General features: G+C 42.5%; 1 protein-coding gene across 1 annotated transcript in view; it reads left to right on the plus strand.

The window, feature by feature from the left end:
• The window catches only part of TGFBRAP1 (transforming growth factor beta receptor associated protein 1), a 1,222,189-nt gene that overhangs the window by 277,941 nt on the left and 925,036 nt on the right, over window positions 1-19,212 (plus strand). Inside the window, exon 2 of the mRNA XM_044070999.1 lies at window positions 7,123-7,317. Within this exon, the coding sequence (XP_043926934.1) occupies window positions 7,123-7,317 (195 nt within the window). The remainder of the gene's footprint in view (window positions 1-7,122; window positions 7,318-19,212) is intronic.

The following is a 19,212-nucleotide window of genomic DNA, read 5'->3' on the forward strand; positions in this document are numbered from 1 at the left end:
CCCCATTAGAAAAACAACTAGTCCCAGATGTTCCACCCAGTCAAAGGGATTACACAACTTTAGAGGTACAAAAGTTCTAGAAAAAAAGAGTCAGCCAAAATGTCCCCACAGACCAGATTGGATCCAGAACTTACTCAAGGTTCTTTTTAGTTCCAAAAAAGACAGGGAACTTGGAGGTCCATTCTGGATCTCAGCAGGCTAAACAAGTCCGTCAAGAAGTCAAAGTGCCGGATGGTGACACTGCAGTTGATACTCCCCTTTCATAGGTTCATAGGTTGGTACTAGGCTATCAGCCCTAGGGCCTATACAAGCCTAGCCATAACAATTCCCTGGCTATTTCTTCCCACATTATTTACTTTCCTGGACCCCTGTCTAGCAGGGCGACTGACGTGATCCCTGGGGTGAATTTCCTTTCTCCCATCCAATCGTCAAGGTTCCTGTTGAAGAGGTCCAAAGAGGCACTCTGCTTGACATGTATGGGCAATCTATTCCAGAGTCTGGGGAGTCTCTGGGTCAAGAACCTATCCCTCCAGCATGTTTTGTTTATTGTGATGACAAGGTTTAGATCCCTGGAGCATGTAGCTCTGAGGGATTGGGATTTCTTTAAGTGTAGTATGTCCAACAGCTCTGGGTTTGACATGGCCTTGTATGTTAAGCAGAGATCGCCTCTGAGTAGACGATATGCGACAGAGTATAGCTGGAGTTTTTTAAGGCGGTCAGCGTAGGGCATCTGCTTTAGGCCTGTGATTCTTTTAGTGAGGTATTTCTGAGGCCTTTCCAGTTGTTGCAGATGTCTTGAGAGGTGCATACCAAATAGGGCGTTGTATTCTATAATGGGTCTAATGAGGGATGAGTACAGTGGGACAATGACCTCCTTTTTTCTGGATGAAAAGCCCTTCGTGATGAGGTGTGCCACATAGAAGGATTTCCTGACTGTTGTGGCGATGTGGTTATCGAAGGTGAGACCACTGTCCATCTGTGTCCCTAAGTCTCTTATCACACTTTCTGTGTTTAGTGTACTGCCACCTATATGGTAATTCATGGATACATGTTTTTCCCCAAAGGGATAACAATACATTTCTTGGCATTGAGCTTGAGCCCATGGCTCTGGCACCAAGCATCTGTTTCTGTAAGGCCCTTTTGTAGAGTATCCACATCATTTGGGATTCAATAATGGCTCCCAGTTTGCAGTCATCTGCAAACTTTGTTAGCCAGAGTCCCTTAGTGTTGACCTGTACTTCAGAGAAGTAGATGACAAACAAGAGCGGCCCCAGGACTGAACCCTGAGGTACTCCACTTGTCACTTGTCTGGAGCTGGATTTGGAGTTGGCTACTTTTACAGTGTGGGTTCTATCAGTAAGCCATTTAGCAACCCATTGGGTGACATAGGGATTAATGCCCAACTTAGTAAGTTTATCTATGATTCCAGAGTGGGGGATGGTGTCAAAGGCCTTGGCAAGGTCTAGATAGGCTGTGTGGACCACCTTACCCTTGTCCATGGCTCTGGAGACTGATTCAAAGAAGTCAATCAGGTTCAGGAGACAGGATCGGCCCTTCACAAACCCAAACTGGGTGGGGTCCAGTGTTTGAAGGTTGCCAATGTCTTTGTTTATAAGTTCCATGATAATACGCTCCATGGCCTTGCAGATAAGGCTTGTCAGACTGATGGGACGGCAGTTTCCGGGATCCAAGGTGGATCCCCCCTTGTGGATTGGGATAACTGTAGCTCTGCGCCACACAGTGGGCACGAAACCTGAGGTGAGGCTATGATTAAACATGACACTTAGGTGAGGTGCCAGTTCATATTGTAGTTCATGTAGTACACAGCCCGGGATGTCATCTGGTCCCATGGATGCTGTATTCTTGGCTTTAGAGAATGCGTTTTGTACCTGTGTGGCCGTTATTACTGGAATTTGGCAATCTTCCGGTATTGAGATGAGCCATTTAGGGGGTGAGAGGGGGGTGAAGTTGGCACTGAATCGATCTGCCAGGATATTGGCAATATCCTTCGGATCAGTATATTTAATGCTATTCTGTTTTAGCTCCGAGCAGATCTGAGCATTGCCATTTAGATTCTTGACATAGTTATAGACTGCTTTGTGGTTGTCTTTGGAATCTTTGGCAATTTTATTTTCGTAACTAGTTTTGGAGGATTTTATGAGGCATCTCAGTTTCTTACTGAGGCTAGTAAGGAGTTTTTGCATCCTGGGATTTTCCTCTTTTCTGCAAAAGTTTCTTCCTTTTGTTGTAAAGTTTGTTTATGGCAGGGGACCACCAGATTGGCTTCCTTTTTTTGGATGAGAGCATTTTGGTTCTATTTGGGATGGCACAATTCATGCATGAGTGGATGTGCTCGTACAGTGCCTTAGTGTAGGATTCAGCAGTTGAACTTTCAGTTCCCGTCTGCATGGGTGTCATGAAGTTTGTCACTTCTGACTTGAGTAGCATGAAGTTGGCTTTGGAGAAGTTTTTTATGGTGGTTTCTTTACTGGGGGGTGGGGGTGGGATGTGCTGGGGAAAGACGATTGGATGTGCTGTATAGATCTTCAGGATGCGTACTACTATATAAAAATGGACAGACAGTCCAGGAGACATTTGCACTTTCGGCTGGGAGCCAGTCACTACCAGTTTCGAACTCTGCTCTTTGGTCTCACTACAGCCCACAGAGTGTTCAGCAAATGCATGGCAGTAGTTACGGCTCACTTGAGGTGTCTAGGATTCCTGGTGTTTCTATACTTAGACGACTGGCTCCTAACCCCCACAACCAAGCATCTACTAACAAGAACGAGGGAAATCAGCCTAGTTGCCATCACAGCATATCGTATTTATAGGGATAGACTTAAACACAAGAAAAATGCTGGCCAAACTTCCCCCGAAAGGATTCAAACCTTGGATCATCAAATCAAGAACCTCTTATCCAAGAAGAAAGTACAGGCGAGGATTGTTTTGAAAATTCTGGGTACCATGGTGGCTGCAATAATTTTGGTATCTTTAGCTCATCTGCATATAAGGAATCTTCAATGGCTACTTTTTTCCTAGTGGTCCATGCAGGATCTACCATTGTCTCACAAGATTATCATAACAGAATTCTGCAAGAAAGATCTGCGCTGGTGACTTCACTCAACTCAATTGACTTTAGCCGACCGTTTGTCTTCCTGCAACCAGTAGCCACAGTGACCACTTATGCTTCCCATATGGGGGGGGGGCATTATGTGGGAAAGACTGTCCAAGGCGTTTGGGAGGAACACAAAAAACACTTGTATATCAATGTCCCAGAGATGACAGGGGTGCTTTTGGCATTACAGGCATTCCAGGACTCCCTTCCACTAGGAACAATTGCAATTCAGACAGACAACATGTCAGTAGTGTGGTACATAAACAAGGAGGAACCAAATACTACTCCCTATGTCAAGAGGAACAGAGAGTATGGCAATGGGCGGTCTCTTCACAACACTTTCTGACAGAAACGTACATCCCGGGAAGTCCAACGTGATAGATGACAAACTCAGCAGAGCCATTCTGATGCTCCACAAGTGGTCCCTAAAACAGGAAGTTGCAGAAGAGATTTTCCGCAAATGGGGCCAGCCTTGCTGCGACCTCCTTGCCACATCCATGAATGCCAAGTGTAGCAGCTACTTTGCCCTGATTCCCCCCTCCAGGGAAGTCACCAAGGGATGCACTTGTACACAATTGGCCCTCAGGTCTCCTCTATGCTTTCCCCCCTTTCCCTTGATATTGAAGGTCCTTCAGAAAACCAGCACATTGAGAAGCAGTGTAATACTCAATGCACCATAATGGCCTAGTCAGATTTGGTTCCCTTTTCTGTGGCCCCATCTCCAGGTGGAGCCGTGGATTCTGGACCCAGTTCCAGACCTCCTGACTCATCTGTCAGGGACGCTCCATCCATCAATACAAACCCTCAAATTGACAGCTTGGCTGCTCCAGTTTCGCATATAGCCAGGCTCCCTGATATTTCCCCTACAGTGAAACGTATATTGATTTCGTCTCATAAGGCATCAACCAGGAAATTATATTCTAGCAAATGGAATAGATTTTCCCGTTGGGCTTTCAACAACCATATTGACCATTTTGCTGCCCCCATAACAGCAGTGTTAGACTTTCTGGCCAAGCTTTTTAATGAAGGTGCAGCGGTGGCTACAGTTCAAGTTCAATTAGCTGCTATATCAAACTAGCATATCGGGGAAATGGGACTAAAATCATGTCCCACAGACTTTGTAAAGCATTCTTAAAGGGTACATTCTTACTAAGGCCTCCAGTGAAAGAACCTCCAGCACCATGGGACCTAAATTTTGTTCTGTATCTTGATTCTTCCTCCCTTTGAACCTGCATCATCATGTGACATAAAGTTTTTGTAGTGGAAGACAGCATTGTTAGTTGCCATTACGTCTGCTACACGAGTGTCTGAACTTCAAGCTTTGTCTTTACTCCCCAGTACATGACTTTTCACAAAGATAGAGTTTCCTTACGAACCAACCCCTCATTACTGCCAATTTAAATCAATCTATTGACTTAACTGTTTTTTCCCAAAACTATGGCAACAGGGCAGAATATAAACTACACCAGTTAGACATACATAGACAATTACGTTTCTAACTGCATAGAACAAAAGATTTCAGAAAATCGGACCAGCTATTTATATCTTTTTCAGACAAAAAGAAAGGGGCCCCAATATCAAAGGTCACACTTTCTAAGTGGCTTACAGACTATCACTTATACATACAAATTTCAGAACAGAGAACTCCCAGGGAAAGTGAAAGGCCATTCCACAAGAGCCATATCAACCTCATCTGCCTTCCAGACGAGGCTACCTCTGGATTCTGTTTGTGCAGCAGCAACATGGTAAAAGCCTCATACCTTTATCACTCATTACAAAGTCGATTTGGTTTTCCAGGAACAGGGCCTCTTTTGAAGAGTATGTTCTGAAGAGTATTTTCCCTTGAGCCACCCAAGAAAGAAGGTGGTAGGGACGCTGTCCCAACCAGCAATGAATGAAGGCAAGATAGGACAACATAACATTAAGATGTTATGTACTCACCATAACGTTCCATGTTTGTTGCCCATCTCACCTTCATTCTTGTGTCCCACACTCCTTTCCCCACCTTGGCTCCTGGATGGATTGAGCGGTTTTCTTGCAAATTGGTTATTGTGTCTCTGAATTTCTTCTTAGTCTCTTTTGGATATGGTGGCATGTTTAGAGATAATAATTATGTTTTTCTGCAAACAAGATCTGGGTAATCTTCCCCGAGCATCATGGGATAGGGTATAGCCACGAGCTGATTGAAGCTCTCGAGCTTTTGAATAAGGCCGAGTCGGAACCAATTCTCGGTTCCGAACACAACCTGCATTGAATGAAGGCGAGATGGATAACAGACATGGAACGTTATGGTAAGTACATAACTTCTTATTTACTTTTTGCAGTCAGCTAACTTAGTTTTTTATTTATGTTTTTACAGTGCCGTCAGACATACTTTAAATAGTGATACTGTTAGGGAAAATAGCTTTGCCAATGTAGTAGTAGGGTGGGGGGTGAAAGGAAATTATTATTTTTTTGTAAGACAGTGTTTAAGGTGAAGGTTTAGGGCAGGCAGTGGCAGTATTACAGTTACTGTATATGAGTGAGGATGGGATAGGAGGGCAAAGCCTCAATGCATCACCTTATTCATGTGTGATAACCCTAGCTGTGCCACTGCCCCTGACCCCATTCCATTACATTACATCACCAAAACCATTTTCTTAAGTGTCATTACACAAAGACACACACACATACACACTCTGCATGAAATCTACACACTTAGCCTGCCCTAATCTTAACCTAACCAGGAAATACACAACACAAACGCACTTATAATCATCTCTTAATGAACATTAACACACACACACACACACACACACAAACACACACACAGACACACACACGCACGCGCGGAAATCTTTCCCCTTCTGTAGCCCTTTCTCCTAACCCATGCACGCATACAAACACATACACAGCCTAGGTTTTGGCATTACAAGCAGCACTGCTTACCGTGACTGCGAGAACATCCCATGCAGCAAAGAAAAAGTCACATTTTTTTTTACTGTAGCAATTTTTTAAAATCTTCTGCAGTTGGCAAGCAGAGATTTCAATAGAATTAGACAACTGTAAACTCTATGACTAGACAGCTGTAAACTGTCAGTAAAACATGCATATGTGTTTGTGTGTGTGTGTGTATCTGTTTGTCATATATGTGTGTGTGTCTGTTTCCATGTGTGTGTGTGTGTGTGTGTGTGTGTGTGTGTGAGAGATTGAAATATTATTGTCTCATAAAATATCAAACATTCAAAAGAGTGAATTAAAAAAGAGTGATCATTTTAAAGTGAATTTGATTGATCACCTGGGCAGTTTTCAATGTTTTTGCAGGGGGCAGTACTTCTCAACCTGTTAATGCGAAATATCTGGACAAATCTTGACAAAATGGGGGTACAAATAGGGACATATTTTAAATATTGCTCTTATAAACTTAGAAAGTTGCTAGAGTAACAGGATTTGCTTTAATATACATTTTCTGAAGGATTTGAAGTCTGAAACCTCACATGTATGTCATTATTTAGTGACTTCAATCCTGAGATCATCCCAGTGATTTGTCAGGAAAAAAGAGGAACAGGCCAAAAATATGAGCCAAAAATCTGGACATTCTGCGAAATTCTGTACAGTTGAGAGGTACAACCCCCCAGTACCTCACACACACACACACACACATATATATATATATATATATATATATATATATATATATATGTGTGTGTGTGTGTGTGTGTGTGTGTGTGTGTGTGTATATATATATATATATATATATATATATATATATAGATATATATATATAGATATATATATATAGATATATACTAATTCCAAGATCAGTCAGTGTAGTCATAAGTTAGTATATAACCCTTGTGTAGAGCTGGCAGGAGCAGGTTGTAGTAGAATGTTCTGGCTGAATACTAGTAAGTTGACTGCCAATTTTGCTGATCAGTTTATATACTCTGTGTTGATGCACTGTTTTGAAGTAATGTCTGCCAAACAGTATATTAATTGCATTTTCAATTTTTTTTTTTTCTTTTTAGGTATGTTTGCAACTGCGGCTGGAATTTCTCAACGTGCCCCAGTTCGCTGGTCTGAGAAAGTGATTGAAGCAGCGGTTTGTTTTCCATATGTTGTAGCTCTTGACGATGAGTTTGTTACAGTGCACAGCATGTTAGATCAACAGCGAAAGCAGACCTTGCCTTTCCGTGATGGACACATTCTGCAGGATTTTGAAGGTAGTGTGTCACAGTAAATAAACTGCCGAGACCTTTATATTTATATATACATATATATATATATATATATATATATATATAAAATCTATATATGGGTTCCATACAGTAGATCAAATTTTCACTAATTCGAAATAGTGCATGGAATGCTCACTGCAGCGAAAGTGCACTTACGCAAAGTTCATTACAATGAACAGGTGTTGTACTGAACTTCCATGCAGTACTCACGGACCTTAGGGTTAGGGCACGGGTCATAGTAACGGGCTATCCCCTTACCCCTAAGGTCCGTGACCACTGCAGTGCAGTGAAGGACATAGCAGTGTCCTCCACTGTGGTGCGATAGTCACGAACCTTAGTTAGGGTCGGGTTAGGTAAGGGATAGCTTTACTAACTGTCCCCTTACCCTAACCCGTGCCGTAACCCTAAGGTTTGTGACTATCGCACTATAGTATAGCTTGTTTTTTATGTCCTCCACTGTGCTGCGGTGTTTTTGGAGAAGTGCACTTACGCAAAAGTTCACTTTCGTTAAAGTGAACTTTCGCAGAAGTGAGGCTTCCTATTACAAGTTCGAAGTAGTGAACTTTCGTTCTTGTAATAGGAATCCATATGTGTGTGTGTGTGTGTGTGTGTGTGTGTGTGTGTGTGTGTATATATATATATATATATATATATATATATATATATATATTATCTATATATATAGAGAGAGGTAGATATATGTATAGGTAGATATTTTTTTTTTGTAGGAAAGGAGAATGCTAAATTTTTATTATGTATTCCTATTATAAATTAAGATATGTTACTTCATTTTAGATGTATCATGGTCTTAAAATGTGTATACCTTTCAGTGAAAGACTTGGACTTCATTGTTTACTATAGCAATAACCCACGCCTGGGTGTGAGTAATGCTAGATTTACCCACGGTTGGTGTGGTTTGGTCACAAGGGCGAAGCCCAAGTGGCCAAACAAAGACAACCGTGGGTAAATCCAGCATTACCCACACCCAGAAGTGGGTTATTGCTATTAAACAATGACATTATTTAAGAAAAAAAATAATTACTTTTCTTAAATAAAGGCATTGTATAATGCCTCCTTGCTGCCCTTCCGCAACTGTCTGGTATTCTGCGGCAGTTCTGATGTACTGCGCATGCGTATGCTTACGCAGTACATCAGAGCTGTGGGTGGAAGCAACGGAGAAAGCAAGATCTCCGTTGCTTTTTACAAACTGTCTCACTATGTTAAAGCTGTCTCACTATGTTAAACCCATTTAACATAGCAAGACAGCTTTAAAAAAAGCAACAGAGAAAGCAAGATCTCCGTTGCTTTTTTACAAAGTGTCTCACTATGTTAAAGGAGTTTAACATAGCGAGATAGCTTTAAAAAAAGCAACAGAGAATCTCCGTTGCTTTTTATAAAGCTGTCTCGCTAAGTTAAACCCATTTAACAAAACGAGACAGCTTTAAAAAAAGCAACGGAGAAAGGAAGATCTCTGTTATTTTTTTTAAAGCTGTCTCGCTATCTAGCTATGTTAAACTCCTTTAACATAGCGAGACTGTGTGTAAAAAGCAACGGAGATCTTGCGTTCTCCGTTGCTGTAAAAAAAGACTTATACTAATGGGAAAAGTCTGGGCGACCGGACCATTTTCCATTAGTATAAGTCTGATTTACAATGTGCACGCTGACCAATCAGCGCGCACGTTGTGGAATATTAATGTGGGGGTCGTTGTATAATGGAAAATACTAACTTATTGCAGCGTTATACATATTTTTGCCAGATACTCCACTGGGGATTGTATAGCAAGATCAGCCTATTAGCTAATGGTACCAAGTCTGATTGATTAGTCAGTGATGTAGCGTCTGGCACTCTGTTCAGTATCTGGTGTTTTACATTGTGGTGAATAAGCATTTCAAGATTTAATGCAAGGTAGTAAATGATTAGCGTAGTACTGCATCCTGAGTAGGGTTAAATCCCATGAGAAGAAAGAAGATCAGCAGAGTTTCACATATTGGAGAGTATAGAAAGGGCAAGTAGAACAAGAGACCAGAGCAGTGATGTAGTAGGCAGAAGAAACTGGAGTGTACTGGAGAGGTCAGTTCACACGCACACACACACACACACACACACACACACACACACACACACACACACACACACACTGAAGAGAAAAGCAGGTATAAACAAGAGTAGGTTAAGAATCAAGTAAAAGATTATAGTAGGAGAGAAGAATGAGTCGTGAGAGCAGGGCAGACTGCAGAGGAGGTGTTAGAGTGGTGCTATGGGGCAGATATGTGGTTTTAGGAACTTGGAGGAAGATAAGTATGTGCAGTTTGCAGGAAAGAGGAGGAGCTTTAAGAAAATATTTTAGAGTGTAAGATGAGGAGGCCTGGAGAATAGAGATAATAGGGTGATCTGCCAGGCCAGGCTGGGGAAAAGTAGGCAAGAACCCAGCAAGAGAGAAGTAAGACCCGGTCAGGGGTAGTGAGAGAAATGTGGTAAGTAGTACAGTAGAGAGGACAGTTGAAGGAAGCAGTGGATAAAGAAGGTGCAGGAGGCAAGGGGAGAGGATATTGCAGCAGGGAATGCAGGCAGTCAGAGAGATCAAAAAGCAGAAGGCCAAGGTCAAGGAGCAGAGACAGGCAGGGGTGACATTTGAGGAGAAGGCAGAACCAGATGTGCTGAAGTGGGAGACTGCATCAGAGGGGGAGTGAAAAGGAAGCAGGCAGAAAGAGAAGTGGGGCCAGTTTTGCCAGAAGTACAGCAGAAGAGTTGGTCAGGGGAACTTGTAGTCAGGAAGAAGAACCTGGTTGGTTTTGAAGGGGTTATTCAGGCCATTGATAAGAGGCATACAGACTCGACAATGCCTTTGACCGTTTCCCAGATGCTGGGATTATTAGCAGACTTTTCCAGCTCAATGTAAACCCATACATAGTGTTTTTGAAGGGAAAATGTCTGTCTGACAAAACACATAGTGTTAAGGAAAGCATAATAGTGGTGTCCCACAGGCCTGCCTCCTGTTTGATATATACTTTTCTGGCATGAAAGCTGACATCTGCAGACTATAACTAACTAAGTTTGATGAGTGCACACTAGGAACAGTTATCAGATACTCAAATTCTCCATCAAGGCCTAGACCAAACAAATGCTTTGTGTGTTAATTATGAGTGTACCCTCACTATCAGGAAATGCAGCATAATTTATTTTTTTTAATGTAGGATTGCCTGCACTTACCACAAGAGATATTGCTCCAGTTAAAGCTGACATAATTATTGGGGACCTGTTGATAACAGACAATTCTTTATCCTCCAGGTCTTTGTAATGGTTTGAAAATCCTCCTTATTTTCCTTTATGGCATCTTCTCAGGATCTAGAGAAATTATAGATGTTCTTCATGTTTCATTGTTGTGGTCCTAACTGATGAGATTTCCTGCTGTGGAAGCCATTGGCCAGCCTGACTACCAGAGAATTTTCTCCTCCTTCTGAAGCCAGCTAATGCACTTACCAACCTCAGGACGTCTGGGTATAAAGGGAGTCATCTGGCACCATAACGTCAGTTCTTTCTTGCCATTGGAGCCTGAAGCAGAGTGTTAGTCAGTGCATTGGTTGGTCGGCACTAGAGAAAGAAGACATCTAAAGCGGAGTTCCCTGTTGCAAAACTTTTCATATCTTTCTTGAGTAATGTCGGAGAAAGTTAATAATTGTTTCCTTTGTGGAAAGCAGGTACCACACCAGGACTTTTACTCCTTTTGTGTAATTTATTTGGTCCAGAATGCAACAAACCTAACTATTTGTTCTGTGTTTATTTTAACATTAGAATGAGCAAGTATAGGGCTGAGATTTTGACTAAGCACTTTAGTGAGTCACCAGGGTCCCTTGTTCACAATGTCATCTCCCAGTAGGGTCGAGGTTGATCTCTTTCTAGGTGTAAAAAGGAAATGTGTACAAAACTCGGGGTTCCGGTTGACGCTCATTTGCCATCTGCCAATCCACCTAGGCTTGTTATTGTCAAAGAAGGTGAGACACTTTCGCAGCTCCCCCCAATGATTGAGGTTATGGCACAGGCCTCTGTTAAGACCTGTTCAGAGTCCAATATGTTGTAGGCTCTCTCTTCTTCCATACAAGCAGAAGGACTTAGCTCGTCAGTTGGGTCCAGATCTGCTTCTCAGGTTCCGTCTTCCGACAGCTGCTGTCAAACTGTTGAAGGGATGTCCAGAGAGTCTGGTCATCAGAAGATTGCCTCAATTCACCTTTCCTGTGATTGGGTCCACCCACATGCTGGCCTCGCCCTAAAGTCCAAGCCTAAAGCCTCACATAAGAAGGGTGCATCCAGCTTGTCACAGCTGAGGCCTACCGGCTACCACACCCAATCGCAGGCCTATCAACAGGATCTGGTTAGGATGGCAGAGGATTTGAACACCATAATCAGATCCAGATGCCTTTCCCTCAAAGGTTCTGCCCCTGAATCTTCTGGTAAAAGGAAAAGAAATATCTCCCCTGAGGAGTCTTTTGATTCTTTTGACTCTGAGGATGATAATGGTGAATCCAACTTTGAGGAAGGTTTATCCATTGCTTCCTGTGGGGATTCAGATTCTGATGAGAACCTTGCCTCAGTTTCCCCCTCCTGAGGACATTTCCTTTCGGGAAACCCTTTATACCCTGAGGGAATACTTTAAATGGGAAGCACAGGACAATTCACAGTCTAAAAAGCAGGTTAGGTAATTTCTGAAACTCCCTGAGCCTAAACCTCTTGCCTTTCCTCCAGTCTTAGAGGTAATGGATGTTGTCTTGCTGGATTCTTACTTACAGCTGGATTCCCTCCCTCCTGCCCCTCGGAAACTTGATAGATTCTACAGGGGTCTGGATTCCCACAAATACCTTTTCAAGAACCCTGTAGTAGTCCCTCAAGTGGTGACTCAGGGTTCTAAGGGAGGTAAAGCTAGCAGTTCCAAAAATCCCCTGCCAACTGGCAAAGAAAGCAAAGCCTTGGACAGGTTTGGAATGAAAGTACACCTCTGCTTCCCTGGTCACGAGGGCTTTAAATTGCCAGTTTTATATGGTGAAGTATCAGGAAACCATTTTAGACCTGATGAAACAAAAATTGGTAGGGAGTGAAAATAAGGCCCTTTCTAAGGAACTGCTAGAATTGTGCAGTTTTTGCTCTCAAGTAGTAAGCAGTCCTTGCTCTGTCGCTGGGATGCTCTGGAAGCTTCCAGCAGGGCAGCAGCTACAGGATCTGTCATTAGAAGACATGCCTGGCTGAGGGAACAGTCTCTCCCTGAACATGTGAAATCCAGTCTTTTGGATACTCCTTTGGCCAAAGATTTATTTTTTGGTCCCAAGGCTGAAGCCATGCTTAAGAAGAGGAGGATAAGGCTAAGTCCATGCAGATGTTCAAGATCTTTCTTTGGGTTCAACCTCCTTGATTCAGCTGCAGGTACTTTACTAAACACTAGTCCTTTCTGGCCTCCCAGTCTAAGCCTAGACATAGGAGACTTTGAAGGCAAAGGATTCAGAAGCAGCACCAGCGACCAAGACAGTGGCAAGCAGATTCCAATAGTCCTGTGGGATCCCATCAATAGAGACAGGTAGGGACCAAGTAGGGAGCAGTCATGATGCTTCCATGATACTCACTTTCCCCTTCCCTTCAAGTCCATCTCCTCCTTCCCTAGCTCCTCTCAGACTAGGAGGACGGCTCTTCCTCTTCTTAAACATTTGGACTCTTGTTACCAGGTACCAGTGGGTACTGAAAATCATAAAAGAGGTTGCAAACTACAGTTCAAACAGCCTCTAATTTAATTAGGTGTCCCAGATATTCCACCAAACCAGCAAATAGAGGCCTTAAAGCAAATAGAGTTCCTGCACCTCCAGGGCTGTGTGTAACTGGTGTCAAACATGTTACAAGGAAAGGGATTTTATTCAAGGCTTTTCCTTGTTCATCGAAAGGAGGGTATGTAGAGGCCTATTGCGGACCTGTTCAGGCTCAACAGATTTTTGCAGGTGGTAAAAATCAAAATGCTAACCATTCAAAAACTGCTGCCCGTGATTTCACCCAAAGCTTATATGGTAACCTTAAATCTAAAAGACACATACCTCCACATTCCCTTAAAAAATCTCACAGGAGGTTCTTCTGCTTCAGTAAGAGGTGTAAGTCATTATCGGTTCTGTGCTTTGCCCTTTGGCTTGTCTACTGTAGCACTCAGGGCTTTCACAAAATGCATAGCCCCATTCATAGCCTTCTGCAAGTCAGAGGGGAATCAGATTTATCCCTATTTACATGACTACCTCATTTAAGCAACAGATCTAGTTAAACTCAAAGCAGATGTGCTTTACACCCAAGTGATCCTGGCTTCTCTGGGGTTCACCATCAATACCCAAAAGTCTCAGACCATCTCCACAAACAGGATTGTGTTCCTGGGGGCTTTGCTGGACTCCTCCCTTCAGAAAGCCTTCCTCCCTTTGGACAAGGTTACCTTTCTAACTCTGTACTTTCAAATGCTTATTCTGAGGAGCTACCTCACAGCTAGAGTTCCTCAGAGCTCTGGGTTACATGGCATCTTGCATTTTCATCATCCCCCTGGTCAGACTCCATATGAGGAAGCTGTAGTGTTACCTCATTAGTGTGTGTGGTGCCATTATTCTCAATCCTTGAGCTTCAGGGTGAAACTTCTCTCCTGTTTCAGGAAAGAATTTGCCTGGTGGGCCCAAAACTGTTCCCTCAACCTGAGCCTTCTCTTCAGGTTTCTTCCTCAGGACCAGAGTCTGACTACTTATGCCTCAGAAATAGCCAAGGGAGCTCACTACAACAATTGACATACTCAAGGCAGATTGGACTGTCAATTCAAGAATGAACACATCAACCTAAAAGAACTGATGGTAGTCCCAGAAAGCTATGTTTGCCTTCAAAGACGAATGGAAACCAAAAGTACTCCTAGTAAAGACTGACAATGCCATGGTTATGTAGTACATAAGCAAGCAAGGAGGGACTCATTCTTACCCTTTTTACCACCTAGACATGGGCCTTTGTTAACTTACAAACTCCCTAGGTTTGCACCTCATGGCTCAATACCTTCCAGGAGAAACAGATCAACTGGTGGATCACCTAAGCAGGAGCCTGTCAGACCCTCATGAGTGGCAACTGCATCGGGAAGTTTTTCCTCAGCATAGCCAAACCTTTTTGCCACAAAAAACTCTGACTTGAAAAAAGTTTTGCTGAAGGTCCAAAACTTGGTCAGCCTGGAAGACAGATGCCTTCTCCTTCCCATGGACATGCCTTTTCCTGTACCATTGCTCCATAAGATACTACTGAAGATTAGGGAAGAAAGGCCAAGGGTCATTCTGATACCTCCAGATTGGCCAAGGTAGCACTTGTATCTTCTAATGTTCAGTCTAAGTAGAAAGAAGCCATGGTTGTTGCTGCAGTGATTCAGCCTATTAACACAGAACAAGAGCACCATCATACACCCCAACCTGAAGACTCTCATATTAACAGCTTGGATGATACCTTGACCCCCTGGAGGGAGACATCCTTCGTCAAACAGTTCCTGGACATTCTTAATGAAGCCAGGAGACAGCACAAAAATATTACTCCACCAAATGGAAGAGATTCAGTATATGTACAGACAAAAGGGACACTTCAAGCTGGGATGCCTCTGATCCTTGTATACTGGTTACTTTTTGACAAAGGATTTTCTTATTCCACTGTTAAAATTCAGGCTTCAGTAATTTCTGCTTATCTGCCTGCTCAGCCCCCCTCTCTTTTCCCATCCTCTCATGATGCAGGTCCTGAGAGGGGTTATTCACATTAGACCCACGTGAACACCTCCTGTTCCCCTGTGGGATCTCACTTTCTTTCTGGAGAAGCTCACCCTTCCTCCTTTCCAACCAGTGGCCTCCTCAGACATTAAATTCCAGACTTGGAAGACAGGCTTTCTGCTAGCCATTACTTCAACTTGAAGGGTTTCAGAGTCTGAGACCTTTTTTATGTGGAACCTTTTAGTATTTTCCACCCTGACAGTCTCTCTCTTAGGACTAACCCTTCATTTATGCCTAAAGTGGTTACAGAGATCTCTTTAAATCAGACAATCCACTTGCCTACCTTCTTCCTTAACCCTCAAAATGAGGGGGAAAAAATCCTCCATATATTGGATATGCAAGGGCAACTGCATTTATTTATTTATTTATGTATGCATATATGTATCTATGTATGTATGTATTTATTAATTAATTAATGTATTTATTTATATCACATTTGTTAACCAGGTTGGTCCAACTGAGGACAAATCCATTTTCAGTGGAGACCTGAGGAGAAAAGCTCCAACAATAATTGTTTTCCATAATGACACAAATTAGGGAATAATTACATAACAAAGAATAGCAAACAAATACAGCATAATTGTAAACATATACAGAGATATTGTAGAAAAATATAGAAGATGCATATGATTTAAGAACAAGTACAAGGTGGAATATGCAATTTGCAGTCAATAAATTTTTGTGATTAAGTATATTTGGCCAAGCCAGAGAATGGTCAGGTGGGATCTTGACAGGGACAGGTCCAATTTTTCTGGAAGAAGTGTTTTAGTTCTTTTTGGAAGATGTTTGTGTGATGTTTCGCAAGTTTGATGGATGGTTGTTCCAGATTTTCGTTATGGATGATTTATAAAGGAGATTACCAATGTTCATTTTGGGTGTACATGTTTCTAGAAGTTTCACTGAACTGTGGAGAGGACGAGGAGAGGAATAGCAGGTAACTAGATTGGTGAGAGAGGGAAAAGCAGTGAGTTTATTCAGTATGAGTTGGGTTAAATGTAGTTGGGATACTTTTAGATGGTGGGAGAATTCAAGCCATTGTAGCTTATGGAGAGATATGCAATGGTGTGTAGGAGTAGGAAAGTTGGCTGCAAATTTGGCAATTTTATTATGTTTGTTCTAGCCTGGAGAGTAGGCAGGATTGAAGGTTGGTGAGGACTGGTGATCCATAGAGGAGGCTAGGAAGGGGACAGGCTTGGGCTAGGGTGTGTCTAGATTCAGCAGAGAGGAGTTTTGAGTTGCAGTAAAGCATGCCAAGTTTTTAGTTAGCTTTCTTAATTGCTTGGTGTATGGGAAAATCAAATTTTAGTCGGCCATCAATAGTCATTCCAAGTAGTTTTGTGTGAGTGCCTACATTTATGAAGGTATTATTTACTGAATATATAGTGAAGGTAGACTTAAGGTGGTCATTATTTTTAGGGAGGAAGAGGAGTAGCTTAGTTTTTTGGGGGGTTTATGATAAGCTGATTATCATGTAGCCATTTTTTCAACAAGAAGGAAAGATTAAGTGCGTGTCTGAAGTTGTAAGGTTGAGTTGGAGGATGTAATCAGAGTGGAGTCATCAGAATACTGTATGAGGATAGAGAGGGGGTGGGGGAGTGGAGGTCATTAATAAAGATGCTGAAGAGAAGGCGTCCAAGTATTGAGCCCTGGGGTACAACTGTGTGTATAGGTAAGAAAGAAGAGCAAGACAATTGTAATCTAATAGATTGTAGCCTGTCTGTGAGATAACTTGAAAACCATGAGAGAGTTAAACTGGATAGAGTAAGGTTAGCCACTTTAGTCAAACATTTATGGTGTGATACCGTGTCAAATGCCTTAGATAAGTCTAGGAACAGACATGAAACTAGATTATTGCAGTTCCTAGCTTCAGCAATGGTGTGGGTGAAAGATAAAAGGGCGGTAGAGGTGCTGTGATGAGGTCAGAATCTGTGTTTGGTGGTGGTGAGAAGTTTTTTTTTGTTGGAGGAAGTTAAGCATTTGGTTGTGAATGCAGTTTTCTAAAATCTTGGATAGTGGGGAAAGTATAGCAATAGGCCTATAATTCAAGGGATCATTGAAGTTACCACCTTTGTGAAGGGGATAATGTAGAAGGGTTTCCAGATTTTAGGTACAGCTGCTTCTTTAATAGATCCATTAATCAAAAACTGAGACTGGATAGGTGATGGAGTTTACTGCAAGTTTGAGGAAGTGAGGAGGAAGTATGTCAGCAGACGGAGAACAGGGTTTTAGTTTGAGAAGCAGAGACTTTATGTAGGACATAGAAACAGGGTTGAGAGAGAACATTGTGTTGTTGTTTAGAGTTGGGGTGGTGATTTTTTTTGGGGGGGGGATTTTGGTTCATTTTAGTTAATTTGCTGATGGAGTCTATGAAAACTGGTTGAGGAGAGAGGTGATCTCTTGGTCAGGGAGGTTTGGGTAGGGATTGGGAGTTTGAGGTTTACCAGGATGGAGGATAGAGTTATTACTTCTCCAGAAGTTTTTGGGGTTTGATTGAGCAGTGTTTTTTGTCTTAGTGTAGTAGATCTTTTTATCATTGTATATTTGTTTCTTGGTATGGTTACTTAGTTCTTTAAATAGTTGGACGTGGGAGGTGGATTTACTTTTTTGCCACGTTTTCCAGGCGTTGTCTCTTCTATGCATTAGTTTACAAGTGTCTTTACTGAGCCAGGGGGTGCAATTTGATTTTATTCTTATTTTATGTGGGGGGGGGCTAGTGAGTCTAGGATGTTTAGGAAGATGCAGTTAAATTCAAGTACTGCATCTTCAAGAGGAAGAGAGCACAAGATAGACCAGTTAATGGCGGAAAGACTCTTATTGAGAGTGGAGGGGTTGACATCTTTGAGTTTTCGGCAGAGTTTGTACAGATGTGATTTTTGTTGTTGGGGGTAAGTATCTATGTATACTTATGGGTAAGTGGTCACTTTGGGCATCAGGAAGTGTAGCAGGGTTATGGTAAAGTGGGGGATTCTTGCAGAAGATCCAGTCAATTATTGTGCCTTGATTGGAATATTTGTTGAGTCTTGTGGGGTTGGAGATAAATTGGGTGAAGCTGAACAGATTGATGCTTTGGACAGGAGAAAGGGTCTCAAGAGACTTGCAATCTATATTATAGGTTCATAGGTAGGTACTAGGCTATCGGCCCTAGGGCCTATATAAGCCTAGCCAAAGGTGCCCTGACTTTCGCCACCCAGGAAAATTATTTTCCTGTGCCACTGTCGAGCAGAACCACAGAAGTGATCCCCAGGGTGAATTTCCTATCTCCCGTCCAATCATCAAGATTTTTCTTGAAGAGTGCTAATGAGGAGCTTTGTTTGATATAGATAGGTAGTTTGTTCCAGAGTATGGGAAGTCTCTGGGACAGGAATCTATCCCTCCAGCATGTTCTGTTTATTGTGGTGACGAGGTTTAGGCCCCTAGAGCGTGTAGCTCATAGGGATTGGGATTTCTTTAAGTGGAGCATGTCCAAAAGCTCCGGGTTTGACATAGCTTTGTGTGTTAGGCAGAGATCGCCTCTGAGTAGGCGATATGCAACAGAGTAAAGCTGCAGTTTTTTGAGACGGTCTGCATAGGGCATCTCTTTGAGGCCAGTAATCCTCTTTGTGAGGTATTTCTGTGGCCTTTCGAGTTGTTGTAGAGTCTTGTGAGGTACATACCAAAAGGGGCATTGTACTCTATAATGGGTCTAATGAGTGACTAGTAGAGGGGAACAATGACCTCTTTTTTTCCTGGATGAGAAACCTTTTGTGATGAGGTGTGCCACGTAGAAGGATTTCCTGACTACTGTGGCGATGTGATTATCAAAGGGGAGACTACTGTCCACCTGTGTCCCAAGGTCTCTTATCACACTTTCGGTGTTAAGTAGACTACCACCTATGTGGTAGTTCATGGGTACTGAGTTTTTACCAAAAGGGATGACAATGCACTTTTTGGCTTTGAGCTTGAGGCCATGGCTTTGACACCAGGCATCTGTCTCAGCGAGGCCCTTTTGTAGGATGTCCACATCTTTTGGAGTTTTGATTATGGCTCCTAGTTTGCAGTGGTCTGCGAACTTCGTTAGCCAAAGACCTTCTGTGTTGGCCTGTACTTCAG

This window comes from Protopterus annectens, chromosome 5.part0 (assembly GCF_019279795.1).
Source record: "Protopterus annectens isolate FY-2018-M chromosome 5.part0, PAN1.0, whole genome shotgun sequence".
In the NCBI taxonomy this organism is placed as follows: Eukaryota; Metazoa; Chordata; order Ceratodontiformes; family Protopteridae; genus Protopterus; species Protopterus annectens.